This window comes from Euwallacea fornicatus, chromosome 21 (genome assembly GCF_040115645.1).
Source record: "Euwallacea fornicatus isolate EFF26 chromosome 21, ASM4011564v1, whole genome shotgun sequence".
NCBI lineage: Eukaryota > Metazoa > Arthropoda > Insecta > Coleoptera > Curculionidae > Euwallacea > Euwallacea fornicatus.
This window is the reverse complement of record NC_089561.1, coordinates 853,019-869,095: the sequence shown is the minus strand read 5'-3', so window position 1 is coordinate 869,095 and position 16,077 is coordinate 853,019. Positions and strand designations below refer to the sequence as shown.

Below are 16,077 nucleotides of genomic sequence, written 5' to 3'. Positions count from 1 at the left end.
GATAAATGCCTCAGCTTATTTCTCGCACTGTGGAATTGCCATGATACTATTACTTGATTGTACGGGGCGTTTGAAGTCTTGCGATTTTGCCCAATAAATAGAACTCGAGAGGTGGCGGATCGGGTGGGCGAGGTGGCCATCGATTTGGAAGCTCAGGGGGTTGCCTGTTCCCCGATCTGACCCATACCTTTCGCTTAAATGACAAACATGAAAAACTACGGGTAGCAGCTGCGTACGCGGTGAAGAACTGCTAAATATATGAAACTCATTAAAAAAATTGATGAATTGTTAAAATAAGTCTTGTTACGTAACTTTTATAGTGGCCCTTTTGGTTTAGGCGGCTTCCTTTGAGGTGGTTAATCGTCCTTCGAAATTAAAATCGCAAAATTTCAAGCACCCTGTATCCTTGAAAGTAAGTTCTCTAAATAGCGAAAAAAGTTCCTGCGTGGCGGCAATCCATCAAAAGGGAAAAAGCTCGAACAATAAAAGTCTCGTAGTGAGTTTATTTATCTTTAATATTAGCCTATCCGCACTCACGTTTCGTGAGCAGTAAAGAGAATTTATTACCAACACATCCAACGATCAACAGGTCGGACAGGGTTAAATGTTGCGTTTGGATGGCCCGACATCGGGCCCATAAATAAATATGTTACGACCCTTATAAATGTTTACTGGGAAAAATCCGACGTTGTGGAAAATGCTGAGCACTCCCTCAATATCGGTGAGATTTGGGGAGGTTGTTTATTATAACAGTTCCGACGGGATTAACCACCACTTGGTAGCTCGTCCGACGCACCTCGTTGACGGCACAAAATCTTCACAGGTGTTCCCAGTTATCGTCAAATTGAAAGTTAAGAAGTCAAAGGCCCAGCTCGATCCTGTGCACTCTTCGGGTAATGACAAAACACTAATTAATGATTATGGAAATGAACGTCCAACTCCGCTAGATCACAATCATCCAAATTACCAAATATCAGTCATATTAACTCATGGACAAAATTATCGCACCATTAAAAATATATCACAACTTTGATACTAAATAAATTCGATTGGTATCAGTCTTCCTTCCTGATTGATGAGGTGGGCGATTGCTAAACTGCTTCAATCCTCATAAAATATGTATTTCTGTTGCCACGTGTACAGTTCCATCCAATGAGCGTACACGCACGGTGACCCATCGACATTTCGACTTCGTGTAAAGTCCAAAGAATTTAGGAAAAAAGTGTTCCTGTTAGTCTAATCTAGGTTAGTTCAGGTCAGTTTAGGTTGGGACGAACGTTCGAGGCTTTTTTTCAACGCCAGATGGCGCCGGTGGGATATTTTCCGGCCGATCCAACGTATTTGTCGTCGACATTGTCGATGTCTGCCTGCGTTTAATTGAGCCAAGGTGAACCGAGCTGATGATATTTAATAGGAAAACGTCCAAAGGTCATTGAGAGCACAAAGGATGCTGAAGGTTAAGACAGACTTAAAAAAATGCTACAATAAGTGGGTATCAGCACTCGGACATCATTTACGAGGATAGTAATGTGCCTACACACGACTTGGAAGTCCATTGTGGGAATACGCAAAGTTTATCCCTCCGGAACGAATTCAAAAGAGGCCACTTAGGAACAAAGTGTCAGGGCAGTATTTTACACATTAGAGCGGGGCTTAATGCGAAGCGGCCAAGATAAGAGCTCGGCATAATAACGTGTGAAGTGGAAGTAAGGGTCAGTCTGGACAAGAACTGCTCGATCTAGATTGTAGATGGTAATAGAATGACCGCGGGACCTGGACCGAAACAGGCCGCGGTCAAGCCGGAAGCAAAAACAACTAAAATGGATATGTTTCCTTTTTGTTCTCGCCCCGGCCAGAGATGGGAACTTGAGATGAACAGTAATTGAATATGATGATAAAGGGAATTTAAAGTTGGTTAATTAATGGTGAAAGCGGAAAGATCTTGTTGTGCACGTATATTTCGTTATTCGTCATCAGCGAACGGGGCTGCAGCAGAGCATTGCGAGACTTTTTGCTGTGGACTTTCTGGAGGAAAAAGTTGGAAACAAAGCGCGCTCTCGAGGCGATCGGTTTAAATTCGCGGAAGAAAAAGAAGCGAAGGAACGGAGCAAGCTCAAGTTGTAAAATAAGAAAAACAAACTCGCTGATAATTTGAATATGTGCCCGAGCGGACTGAATCTCGGTGGCTACAAGATGTTTTTATCGTCGCGAAAGTATTTTCTCGAGTTTCGCGAGGGACCGCCGAAGGGGAGGGTGAAATTCACCCCGCGATCAGGGGCGCGCACCGACCGAACCCATTCTCGAACGCATTTCCATCGGGGGGATTAAAACTTCGAGCCGAAGGAAAAAAATATCCGGGCTAAACTTGCGGGCGAGACGTTTGCAGATGCAACGGCGCTGCGAGCTCCTGGAATTTGTCTCCTAAGGCGACAGCATGCAGGCTGCTACGCCCCTGCTTTTATGCATGTAGATTAAAATCCGGTGTTGGGAGCTAAATGGTCTGCTCCCCTCGCTACCCCCTCGCATAAATCTCATGCAGGCTGCCCTCCCACAACGATAATATTTAAGTAAATTTTTGCCCTAGATAATTTCGAATTTCAATCCGAGACAACAACAATAATTATTATAACGTTTAGTACTTTTGTGGCTTAATACTCGTAAAGTACTGTGTAATCCACACATTTATCTGCCACCATCGGTCGTTCATTAATCCGTGATGGGACAAAAAGGTGCAGGTGGTCTCAGGGTGACTTGCACCGCGGTACTTTTAAGGCAATTTTGTTCAGCTACTATGCATGACTGGTGGGTACAGCTACGACAGATGAGTCAATTTTGTCCAGGAGCTTATGGGCTGCCCCGACAAACGGATTATTATGTCGTAAATTAACCAAAAGGCTTTTTCAGGCAGGTGGGACAAAGACGAGTTGGAATTTTGCGTAATGGTACGCTGCCTTGGAGCAACAGCAGATACACGTTTTAGATTGTAAATTAGTGAGGAAATGATCAGGAACTAGAGAGTTTTGTTTGATTACCTAACGGTATTATTGGGTAGCCGGTCCGACATTCTACGGGGTGATATTTCAAGTAGTTTTAAAGATGGAAAGTTCTTATAAACCTTCATCGTAGCTCGGTTGGTTTTCAAGGTACGGGGTGTCAAAATTGAAAAAATAAATCACATTCTTTGATACCTTTCGATCTCTTATAGCCAACTTCACGGAGTGTCTTATTCGGAAATATTTTGGGATGATAAATCGAAATTTATCAAAGATTTAGTTGCATCTTCCAGAGGACGCCACAAGCGGCCATTAAGACTGGTTATTTTAGCACCTTTAAATAATTAGCATGCATGATCAGTTTTAGGTGCGTTTTCCTTGGAAACCGTTGCTCCTACCGACGACAATCGGGTAAACTTTCTTTTTGCACAGACAATGTAGAGAAAAAGATTTTTGTAATCGAAAGTGACACACGGTGTGGCACGAAGAAGTTCCAGCTGCTTAAAAGTGTCCAAATGGCCGCTTGTGGCGTCCTCTGGAAGGTGCAACTGCATCTTTGATAAATTTGAATTTCTCATTCCGAAAAATCACCGGATGCGAAATTTAACAAAAATTAGCTGGAAGACGTGGAAAAATATCGAATAATACGTGATTTATTCATACAACTTCGTTACCCAGTGTTTTGAAAACTAAACGAACTAGGACACATGTTTATAAGAACTTTCCACCATAAAACTACTTGAAAAATCGCTCTGTGTAATATCGAACACTTAGTCGACAACACCCTGTATACAATTTGTCTGGTTAAACTGGAATCAAATGCCAAACTTTTCATTATTAATTTTACGAAAAAAGTTATTCTACATAAAAAGTTTTGCATTCTCTTAAACCTAAAATGAAAAAATCACCCAAAAATGTTTTTGAGTCATTTACCAGCTCCCTTAAGAACATGAATTTTGCTTAAAAAAAAAATTGTATTATTATTAGCTTCAACAATGCACATTTACCTCTTCTTTATCGCGAACAAGAAAACTTTTCGTCTCAGGGAATTTGACATTTAAGGTCAATAAATCACTCTGCTGGCAACTTTACCAAGGGGACAATACCCATGGAAACGCTTAAATAAAACTGGGCATTGATCACTTTCACGGTTGCGGGCAACGTATTAGTTCCAGCTACCAGTAGGACCCATTCGGTTTCATTACTGTCAAAGTCGTTTGCTCCTGACTGCAAATACCTTAAATATGTATTAAACAGTACAGAAAATATTTTTAATCACGTTCAATTCTGCATTAACTTGCCGTTAACACAGAATGTTAACAATTCACAAACAACTTGACGATATCGAACCTTAAATATTGAATGCTTACGCTGCCTGCTTGGAAAAAATAAGTTAATCTACTGAAAGAACAATGGCTAATCTAGATCTTTCCAAAGTAGGTGAATTAATCATACAGATAAGTACTTAAAGAAACTTCCAACAAGGAGCCATCAATCGATCCTTTTCTCCATTAGGAAATAAGTCCCCAAACCTTTTGCAATTATCAATTTGACAAACGTCACTGACGTGTCACCTTCAACTGTCAATTTCATGTGCAGTTTGATGGATGACAGAAGAGGATAGTCTTTCGCCGGTACTTGTGAAAATTCCCGTGCTGACCTCTATCGAGAAATGCAATTTTAGACGCATCCCCATATAACCATAAGGGCTTATTTAACTAGCCATTAACATATACGGTTTTACTTAATCAAACACTAGAATTGTGGGTTTAATAATTAGGTACACTATTTTGAGCGATGGACCCTGATTGAAAGGGTCAAAAGATTATAGCCAATATCATATTACTGTGTAATGGTTTTGTGTAGAATTTCAATTGCCGATTTTAATTTTCCAGTAGCGTCCATTGGGGATAATAAGTAGAACTCAAATAGCGACGAATTCAGTCAAAGTATTTTACACATGCTTATTTTTGATAGAACTTTGATCCATGAAATGAGCGAGTTATCAGGGATTCAAGTCATGGAACTTCGGAGGATTATTTCGGCGGTTATTATTATTTTTTGTATATGTGAACCCCCTGTTCTGCAGGGATTACAGAGATTTATCAGATTTCCTGGGAGGTAATTCTGCACGTTCGGCATTAAAATTTCCACATTTTGCATGATGAATGACATCGAAGATCCGAAATATCACCAAGTGCTCCTGCTGAAAGAGCTTTATTAATTTTACTAAATATTAATCTCATTCACTCTTAGCGGTTAGTCAGAGAGGTTTTTCAACCCTTTCGTCTGCGATGTTGTTCATACGTCCGTTTGACATCGTTGTGATTTAATCGGAAAACGACATCTCTCAGTGAGGTTTCCGCCGAATCAACGACGCATAAAAACCGCATGGAAGATAGGAAAGTAGATACGGCTTCTTCCTCGGACTCCCGAAGCTCCGATCGAGGTGGATTGAAGATTGTTTCGGCTGTATACGAGAATAGTCCCAGCAGTGCCAGACCTAATGCTTAAAGAAGAAAATATTTGGAAAATATTACAATGTTTCTCAACATAATCTCCTTTGAGGTTGACTCACCTTTCTCGGCGATGTCCTCTACCCCGCTCGAATGCTTCAAAATAGACATCCACCTCGGGTTCCACCTCTTCGTTACTGGCAAATCTCTTTCCACCGAGCCATTTTTTCAAGCTTCGAAATAGAAAATAATCTGAGGGGGCCAAATCTGGCGAGTGGGGTGGGTGAGGAAGGAGTTCGAAACCGAGTTGATTGATTTTTTTTTGAACTGCAGCTATTAATCATGTTCCCCGCGTTTTACAATATTTATCTTTAATTTAGGGATTAAATTTAAAATCTCCTGGCCGCGCCAGCATCCCAATAAACACCGGTATAATATGCGGAAAAGTATAGTGACGATGATAAAACGGTTTCGACTGCCCAACAAAAGCCCAAGTCGCCGGTCAGACACGACTTCAACCGTATTACCACTGGACAAAGCAGTGACAAATTGCCCTCAAGAATAACTTTATTTAATTTTTAGTCCATTCACACTGAACATTTCAATAAATCAGACAAGCCCTGAGCCGAAAACAGGTAGAACTCATTAATTTGTTTGTTGAAACGCTTTTTTCTGATGGACAATGATAATTTTAAGGTTGCATGATAAAGACGTATTAAGACTTAAAAATATGTGCAAACTTAGATTAGCATTGATTAAGAGAGAGGTAATTTACAAGGTTCAGAATCATGTATGAGCGATCTTCATTTGTGATCTCCTCATTTAATATTTAAATTGCAAACGTAGGTGTGTAATTATTACAGTGCAGTTCTAAGGCATCTGATTACAGCACGTAAATATGGAATTTTCCCCATATTAATCTTTCGTAATCAAGTTATTAAGAGGTCGAGAAAATGGCTCATTTGTCACACTGAAGTGCCTTCTTTGTTCCTGAGAGAAGTTTCCCATGCACCGTATTACGGTATAACACGTATTTTCTGAGTAATAAGAATTCGAGCTGCGAGGAGGGCTTAAAGTAAAAATTTAAAATTCCAAATTCAAGTAAATTGGAATCTGGTCTAATAGATGCTATAGAGTTCATAGACCTATCTGCTCATGTTCCGAAATTGCTGCTTAGTTTGTGAGCGATGCGCCGGGTGCGGCACTGAAACATGGTTTTTTCAAAGGTCAATAAAAAGAAGTACTCGACGTACATGCTGCGTGACATAGAAAAGAGAACACTCCGTAAAAACGGTTTTATTTAAATAATTTTCGGTGTGCACGTTCGCATATGGGAGCACGAAAATCGATTCAATTTCCAGCCATATTTGTTAATATATTTACGAGTTATCAGGAATTTTAGTTTTTTTTACTATAAAAATTTTAATAAAATGTCAATAATATAATTGCAAAATATCATTTATTGGTGTATAACGTGCTTAGAAAGTGCTTTTAAATTGATCAAATATAGAAGCAGAATGCAGCGAAATTTTCATAAATTGAGCGACTTTGAGGAAGGTCGAATAGCGAGTCTATGAGAGACCGCTCGGTCATTTAGGGCAATCACCACTAGATTGAACCATAATGTAAACACTATAGTGAGACGTTGTCAGACATGGTTCCAATAAAAACCAACAGGCAGAAGGAGGTGTACTGGACCATCCCGAAGAACTACAGAACACCAAGATCCCATGGGTTCGTCTCGTCGAGGTCGCTGGCGGATCACTGGTCTGTTGAGCATGGAATTAGGATTCGACCCATTCATCGTGGGATAAGGAGTTTTGAACGGATTTCTTACCGTCCCCATCTTGTGTTACCCGTCACCTTAAATCATCATCAAAATCCACTGCATTGTTGCAGAGAACGGATAAATTGAAATCTGGAATGGGATAATATCGTGTTCAGTGACGAATCCAGATTCTGTTTGGGTATGCACGATGATCAGGCAAGAGTAAGAGGAAATACGGGGTGAAAGACGAGATTCTCAGTTTATAGCACAGAGGCATATCCATCTTGGGATAATGGTTGAGGTAATGGTTTGGAGTGCAACTGTACGTGATAGCAGGTCACCTTTACTTTTCATTAAAAGTAGTATGATTGCCCAAAGATACGTCCAAGAAGTCCTGGGACCTCATCTCGTGCCCTACCTGGAAACTTTTGTTAATCCAGTTTTCCAACAAGACGATGCTCGACCGGACGTGGGTAGAGTGACTGTGGACTTCCTTTAGCAAAATGCAATCAATTTGCTGCTTTAACCACCTCGATCTCCAGACCTCTCACCGATTGGACTATTATAGGTAGAAGGTTGCATAATTTACCCCATCCCCCACCAATCATAGTGACGTTATGTCACGCTGTTCAGTTAGCCTGGAATGAGATCCCCAAGAGAACATCACTCACCTCATTAGATCCATGCCCAGACGTGCACAGAAATGTATAAGAAACCGCGAAGTACCGACAAATTATAATATTTTTTTTTGTTGGTTTTCCTCAATGAAATTTGTTCAATTTTTTAATTAAGTGTTTGTTTTAGCGTAAGAAACATGCGCGCCAAAAATTATTTAAATAAACCCATTTTTACGGGGTGTTTCTTTTTCTATTTCACACAGTCAGTTAATCATGACAACGTGGAAATTTGCTTAAATGTTTTTGAAAAGAATATTCGACAAGCGACGACCGTTCGTTTTGATGCGTTCTCGGATCAGTCCCCTAAGCTGCCTCTCGACTCTCTCCAGCATAGCAATTCCAGAGAAAATCATCAAAAATCTCTCCTTTCCGATAGGATCCCAGTTCAGCGTGCCTTGTCAAGAGTAGGAATCACTGCAGCCTCCTTCTTTGAGAAGGACAGTCACACAGTGACTGTAAAAATGTTATGCGGCAGTGATTGATCATTTTTTGTCATCACTTCACAACATTGACGTAGACGAAGTGCTGCTCCAGCAGGCTGCGGCCACGCCTCACGCGTCGAGAATTTGAGTGCGTCCTTTGAGGGAAGTTTCTCCCATGCGGCTGATCTCAACCGAAGGTGACATCCCATGGCCCACACGCTCTCCAGATTTGGCTCCCTGCGATTATTTCCTGTGGGATTACCTGAAAGGGGCTGTTGACATAAACCGTGGAAGTTTTGAAGAACAATATTCGCGAATCGATTACCCATATGCCAACGGCTACGCTGGAGAGCGTTAAGGGGCGTTTTAGGGGACTGATCTAAGAACGTATCGAACCGAACGGTCCACGCTTGTCAAATATTCTTTTGATAACAATTTAAGTTATCATTTATGTAATTATTATAGCTAATTAACAAAAAAAACGTACGTACTGAGTAGTTTCTTTACTGACCTTTGAAAAAACAAAGTTTCAGTGCCGCACCTTGAATATCGCAGGCAAGATGCCGAAATCTTCAAAGAGCTATCTGCTCATGCTGCCAAATGGCCACTCACTTTGCTAGCGATTCATTAGCGGAAATACAACTTCGTCTCTTTTAAGTTGCGAGAATTCACCGATGCACCGACAAATTTTATGAATTGATAAATTTACGAAGTCTTCCAGAGTCGCGGTTCCAGAGCGACCCACCTCTCACCACCTTGTGGTCGTTTTCCACTTTCAGGCTCCAGGGCGATCAGACAGGACCCCGCGCAAGAATCTCCCTTAGAGTCCTATTTTTCATTTTAGCTGAATTGGGGCCAATAAATAATGCTCCCCTCAACCCACATTCAAACTCCAATTCCTAAATACATACATGTTTGTGAAAGTTTTATCGACTCAAACATGTCCGTGATAGAGCCGTCTAGTCCCCGCGCCCCCCACCCGTCTCAATCCGCCCTGACTATCCGTACTCGTTTGATTGACGGGTTCCTCATCAGTATTCCGACCTTGCGATTGGACAAACTCAGCTGTCAATCAAAAAGTTTACGTGCAGGCTGTCCGCCCTATACACACGCTAACCGTCCATCCCCATAGCGACGGTTTACCGTGTTTTTGTTTGAAATTCAGTTTGTGCACGAAAGGCTGCGTAATCGGGGATTCGAAGTTAATCAAATAAATAATTGAATTGGTCTGTTGAATTCGATGGGGTTGTATTAAATATACCTGCGGCGGTGGTATTTATTCATAGATGGACGGGGGTGAGACTCATTAGGCGTCGCAGGACGACCGTGATGAACATCGAGCGATATTGCTCAGGGAGCGAGATGGACTGACGTACAAATGAGTTTGTGCAAAAAGAAAGGCGAAGTTAAAAAATTTCATTTGCAAATCGTGTGCGAGCAGGTGCCAGCGAAGTCTTCGCGACGAACGAGGCAGCCCAATCGTTGCCTCACGTTCAGGTTTCGTGATTCTTATTTCCGTCCACTGGATAGGGTCGGTTTTTCAATAAGTCCGTCAGACCAAGTTACCCAAACTGGCGATAAGCCTCAAGCAATCCTTCGGCCACCCATCTTAAGCGTTACTGCAGACTTAGCTCAAGCTCTTTGCAACTGGAGGTCTCAATTAGATCCGCCGCAGTCGCTGGTGGTGGGAGAGGGGAAAAGACGGTGGTGGCAGCCCTCCGAATTCCACGCGGTGAATCTCGGCCTAAGGGTCGAATTGTTCGTGTGACGTCAACTTTAGCTGCGACTTTAACTAGACGCTCTGAAACAGAGCCTAGGACGGCGATGGCACTGCCAGCAGCACGTTGATAATGTGATTACAAATCACATTTATTCCTTATCCCGATTTGCCAGTTCCTACTTACACCTCGGAATATTACCGCGGCGGCCATCAATACGATCATCTCTCACCCGTCCCAGTTCCATTATCGATTACACTTAACTAAAGTGTACGGTAAACTTTTGCTCAATACGCTCAATTCGGATTTGATTGGATCACAGCCAGCTGTCAATCAAAAAAATAGCGAGAGCTCGTCATCCCTCGTATTGGAATATTTTTGAGCCTCCTCCACCCGCTCCCTCCACCCCTCTTGGCAGCCCCCTCGGAGGGCCGGGGTTTCAGCGGGGTTTAATCCGCGCGATATAAAAATTAAATGGAAATTCACCGGCCGTCTCTCGTGTGCACCGACTCAAGCCGAGGGTGAATTTCAATTTTAGTTTAAACGCTTTTTAAATCACTTTAAATAACTTCGCATTATTTGACTTATTCGAGTCTGGAGCCATCTTTCCTTCTTTTTTTTGCGTGGATGCTGCAGCTGGTCGGTTATTAGTTAAGAGAGATGGGGAGAGGCTCTATCGGTCCCAGGAGTTGATGGTCCCAAAAGGGGACTCGGACACGCTCAACCGTGGGTTCTGCCTGTTATGGGATTGGGTGAAGTTTGGGGGGAGTGAGGGTGAACCAGATTTGAAGTGGAGAGCGCAAAAAGGTTTTCTGCGAACGGGGAATCTGCAAAGAATCCAGAAGTCTGGGAAACGAAGGCTCGAGGGACTTTGCTCACGCTCCACCCAGAATTTCTTGCGTACATTACTCCCCCGGAACAGTACCTGTTTGCAGAGGTTTTTTGTAAAAAGAAAAGAGGGGGAGGCAGCATTTTCAGCACCCCTAAATCGGTCTCGCGGACGAAATGATTTTTACAGTCTGTTAAGGGCCTTTAGCATGTCATAAGTCCTTCTTGCTCAAAGATGTCGGTAGGTATGTTACGACTTTTACGCTTATTTTTCTTTGGCGAAAAAAAATTGCAGACACAAGTTCATTTTCATGGGTAACAGCTCATTTAGAACCTCAGAACCAAGAACTTGGCGTTCGTTAAGCCAACCAAAAAGTGAACTTTTCAGTCTAGTAAATACAATAATTACTAAGTTTACACGTAATTGGCATAACAAGCATTATATGCAGTATTTGCTCAACACGCAGGCTATTTAGAATGTGATATCTAGCAGCTGGTTTGCTCTACAATATTGATGTTTAACAGGTTTGAATGTTGAGTGCACCTCCCTACGTAAACCCATCATCCTGCCAATTTTTCTCGTTTACAAGGGAATAAAATTTATTCTCGACTCGGTAAAGCGGATTTAAAACTAAAAATGTTCATGGCTCATGCGGAAAGAGGCCACTTTTATTTGCTAAATAATTGTGTGTACCTGCGATTTCCGGCTGGATTGAATTCCTTATAATTACAACCAGAATACCATTGGTTTCTGAGCTGTGTAAATACCAATATAATTCAAAAAAGGAGAAAAGAGGAATCTCGTCCGCCAATTTGTCGAGAAGTTTGCGTTGAATAAGTAACGAAATTCGCGACCAACAGTACACATGCCGTCTGGGAGCGTTTATTCAATCGACAAGAGGTGTGTTGTCAAAGAGTTTTCCTCTCTCCGACTCATAGAGAGTTCGAGAATACGTGCTCGGCTTATTGTGTTTTTTGAGGGAAAACTAGTTGTTTAAAATTCCGAGTCAAAACTGCAAAATTCGATTCTTTTACACTCTGAGCGTGGACTTTTTTGGTTTCGACGTCGTTTGTTTTCCGACCCATCTTTTGACCATATTCAATGGCCTAAACTTTTCGCGTGAGTGACGTAGGCCCTCTAACCTCGTGATCTGAGGGTAGAAACTGCATGTGCGCGCAATCGCGGCAGACCCCAATTGCACCGGTGGGTACCATTGGGGCAGCACATTGCCCTAACCCGCTGAATACACACCGAAACGGCACCATTTAGGAACAATGCCAGCTGCCTTACAAATGTTTACAACGCATAAATACATGGTACCGGTTGGTCGATTGTTTTTCCGCTGCCTTCCCATGGTACTGCCTCGAACAATGGCTGCATCTAGTCAACCATTGTTCCATCCTTCGGAGGGTGTCATTAAAATAATAACCGCAATTTTCATTTTTTTTATTTTCGTGGGTCTGTTTTTATACCACTGCGTTTTTGTATTATAGTTTGTTCTAGAGATAAGTTTAAATATTTATCTGAATAACAATTATTTTGTAAAATCGTTGATGGGTGATTACGATAACTGGCGGATTTGAGGTCAAATGGAGCTTTTGTCTAAATTTAACGATTCTGCGATATTCATACTGAAAAATCCATTTGATATTTGTTTCACTCTTGCCGAAAGTTTAATAAATTCCAATAGGTGCGGAAGACAGACAGTGCGGCCCGCCTGAAGGGATGGAACTCCGGCAGTGATATTAAATTTCACCTGGTGACAGATGGCGATGTGCTTTATCACTCACGAATAGGAAACACGTCAAACTTTATTAATAATTTCTCGTTTTCGGTGCTGATTTTCAGCCTGGATGGCTCTGATTTGGTCGATTTGTATTCGGTTCATGCAAGAAAATTAACATAAAATATCCGATATGAGGAACAAATTCCGCGGTGAGAGCTCGAGGAGTTCCACGTAAAGACGAGCCTTCAAGGTTTCTATGCGTCTCAACTTACTGTGGAGAGATTTGCTCTCGGCGCCAGATTTGAAAATATCCCTAACAGTCCTGAGAAAATTAAACAGGGAAAAATTCAGGCAGAGAGGCTCCGTCCCGTTCCCACGAGATTTTGAATAATCATCCGCTGTTATTTTGTTCAAACGCATTAAAATAGAACGTACTAGAACAGGATAAAGCACATTTTCGCACATATCCGTCTTGACGCGTCATGAGGCCGCAGCGACATGTCCGAGGTGTCATACCCAAATGTCTGCTACAGCGTAGAGGTTTGATCACGCAGTTCTGCATCCCCCTGTAGGGGAACTCGCCGAGCCAAGCAATCCAGAACTGCGACCTGCGGCATTGCGGCGCTAAAATCTAATTTTGGTAGAATCGTCTGTTTAGTTTTAAGGGGCTTTTCCTGCGTGAACCATCTAAAAATACTATAGAGAAATGTTTGTTTTTTGCTTTGCCAAATCTCTCAAGGCGAAAAACAGCCTTTTATGTTCCCGGCCAGTTGTCAATCATTCCCATTTCTCACCACAAGACATCAAGGCGGCCCGAGTTTCCGTTGAATGATAGGGAAATCCTATTTTAAATATACGCATTTTTCGTGACCTAACGTTTATTTTCAGAAAATGGACTTCCACGACGTCTCAGGACTGCTTACACCAACACCCAACTTCTGGAGCTGGAGAAGGAGTTCCACTTCAACAAGTACCTGTGCAGGCCCAGAAGGATCGAAATCGCAGCCTCTTTGGATCTCACAGAGAGACAGGTAAAAAGACCTTTTGCACATGTTTTTAAATTATCGTAAATTAAACGCGCATGTTGTAAGACAATTTCCAATTATTTCCAGTTTAAGTAAAACCCACTTAATAGATCGAATAGTGCCGTCGAGTCGCCGTTAATGGATTTCGGTCTGATTAATGATCCAGCCGAGAACAGAACAACATATTACACCAAACTTGAGACGTCTTTTTGCCTTTTTACATTAATTTCTGAGGAAATAATAAGTTACCAGACCGAGATTTTTCATTAGTGCGGAGACAGTTTACGATGTGTGCGAGGCCATTTGTCCCTACACGATCCCGAACGAACGATTTGTTAACTAATTTGGCATTGAGGGCTTGACGAGGCGATTTTGCTATGAGAATTCACTCTTCTTCTAGGTAAAAGTGTGGTTCCAGAACCGTCGAATGAAGCACAAGCGACAGACCCTCGGAAAACAGGGGGAGGACGGCGACGACAAGGACTCGGTGACCAGCGAGGGGGGCAAAAGTGCAAAACTGTCCGACAAGTTCCTCGACGACGAAATGTCCAAGAAGAGCTGCCAGGGATGCGAGATGCCCACTGCAGGTGCTCCTCCCCTTTTATTAGGTTAAGTCGCCAATTTTAAAATGACAAGTTTCACTTGAAACTTTAAAGAAAACCCAAAGGGAAAATGTTTTTTCAGAGTCAAATCCGTCGCTCTCTACGACTTTTTGCCAGCACCGAAGAATAATTTTTTCGGCAGCGATTTTCTTGCCAAAAGCAACTTTCCCAACCAAATTCTAGAGAAAATCTGAATTTGCTGTGAAATTATCTGTCAAATGACATATGACTCATAGGCGGAGTCCACGGGATTTTATTATGAACATTTAATTCAAAAAAATGGCGACAACTTTTGGCTTAACCTAGTATATTTCATTGCGACACATGCAGCCTCCATTTTCAGGCCTCTGCGTGCCCCAAGAAGACATCCCCGACATCGCTTCTTCTAGAGGTCACAACAACAACACTCCAAGTGCTACTAATAACAATACAGGGACGTTTAGCAGTGGCAATTCCACTGGTGCTAGTAGTATAGGCAAGTATGAGAAGACGTGCGAGGGTTCCGACTTAAAGTGGTCATCAGGTAGTGCAGGTTCCTTCGACAAGTTGCTGGAGGAAGATTCGCGGTCCAACGAAGATTGCGGGGGGCCCGGGGGCACGGGAGGAGGGCCGGTGACGAAGAAGGGCAGAGGCACACCCAATTCAAGTAGTATTAAGGTGAGGACGCTTTGAAAATTGTTCGCGACAATCGATCAAACGGAAAAAAATGCGATAATTCGTCTTCGGTTTGCAGGTCGAAGGCAAGAAAGGCTCTCCAAACTCATGTGATAGAAAAACCACCTTAGGTAAAGCATCCCCTAACGGCCCCGGCCATAATGAAGCATTGAGCCAAGTGGACCGAGGAAGCAACCGGTCTCCCTCCCTTAACCTGAAAGTGTCGCCTAAGAATCAATCCATGGTTCCTGGTACCAACACTCCAACGGTACAACATCCTGCATCCTTAGGTGAGCCATATCAAAGTTAAAGGTATCGCCGATTCATCGTGCTTGTTCCCTAGGGATATCTCCAAACATGATATACTCTCCGCACCTGCAAAGATCATCCCCCACAACCGCCACAGCGATAGCGTCAGCTACGGTAACAATTCAAAATATCCCTCCAAACTCGGTACCGCCGTTCGTGACCAGAGGCGTGACGGGCCCTTTTACCAGTCATCAATATCAAATGAACAATCCCAATCAGATTGATTACAGTAAGAGTAAGAACGCCTATGCGATGGGGCATCAAATGTACAATGATGGTGAGCCACTTGGATTGATTAATTCAAACCTAAACTGTGAATTAATGTACAGGACGGTCCACGTAAGATGGTCACTGCCTCGTTTCAAAAATCATAAGGTTTCGGAAAAAGTTCAATATGAAAGTTATTAAGTTTTTCATTTTATTTTATTTATTAATATTTTCAGAGGTACTGGGTGAGCCAAAAACCGTGGAGAAAATTTTTTTTTTTTTAATGGAATGTCTGATATTTCATTCCGATTCTGATTGTAATTATAAGTTTTTCTGTTACTAAATACGAATTTTTGTTAGAAATTTTTTAGTTAAATCCATTTTGAAGTGAAGATCGAAGAAAAATAAGCTTCTCAACAAATTCTCAATTATTTGGATCGTTTAAAGACTCGTCCAGATAGAAACAAAGGGTGGTTCACATTTGACGTGCCTTAAAGTATATTTTTTAATGGGACGCCCTGTATATTTCTTTTTTAAATAAGGAAATAATCAATACTGAAATCCGCAAAAACTTCCTTGTCCGGGATAAATGCATCTAACTGCAATTTAACTTCATTACTTTTAATACGTTTCGCAGCAAGAACAAAAAAACCATTTCATTCGAGCAATTTGAACAAAATCACCGCATGAA

General features: G+C 42.0%; 1 protein-coding gene across 3 annotated transcripts in view; it reads left to right on the top strand.

The window, feature by feature from the left end:
• Positions 1-16,077, top strand: part of pb (proboscipedia) — a 34,847-nt gene that overhangs the window by 17,353 nt on the left and 1,417 nt on the right. Inside the window, exons 4-9 of one of the 3 annotated variants that reach the window (XM_066294410.1) lie at positions 13,478-13,620; positions 14,015-14,201; positions 14,560-14,691; positions 14,740-14,873; positions 14,950-15,160; positions 15,214-15,456. In XM_066294410.1, the coding sequence (XP_066150507.1) occupies positions 13,478-13,620; positions 14,015-14,201; positions 14,560-14,691; positions 14,740-14,873; positions 14,950-15,160; positions 15,214-15,456 (1,050 nt within the window). Of the gene's footprint in view, positions 1-13,477; positions 13,621-14,014; positions 14,202-14,559; positions 14,874-14,949; positions 15,161-15,213; positions 15,457-16,077 lie in introns of all 3 variants that reach the window. The other 2 variants (XM_066294411.1, XM_066294409.1) reach the window with 2 other exon arrangements.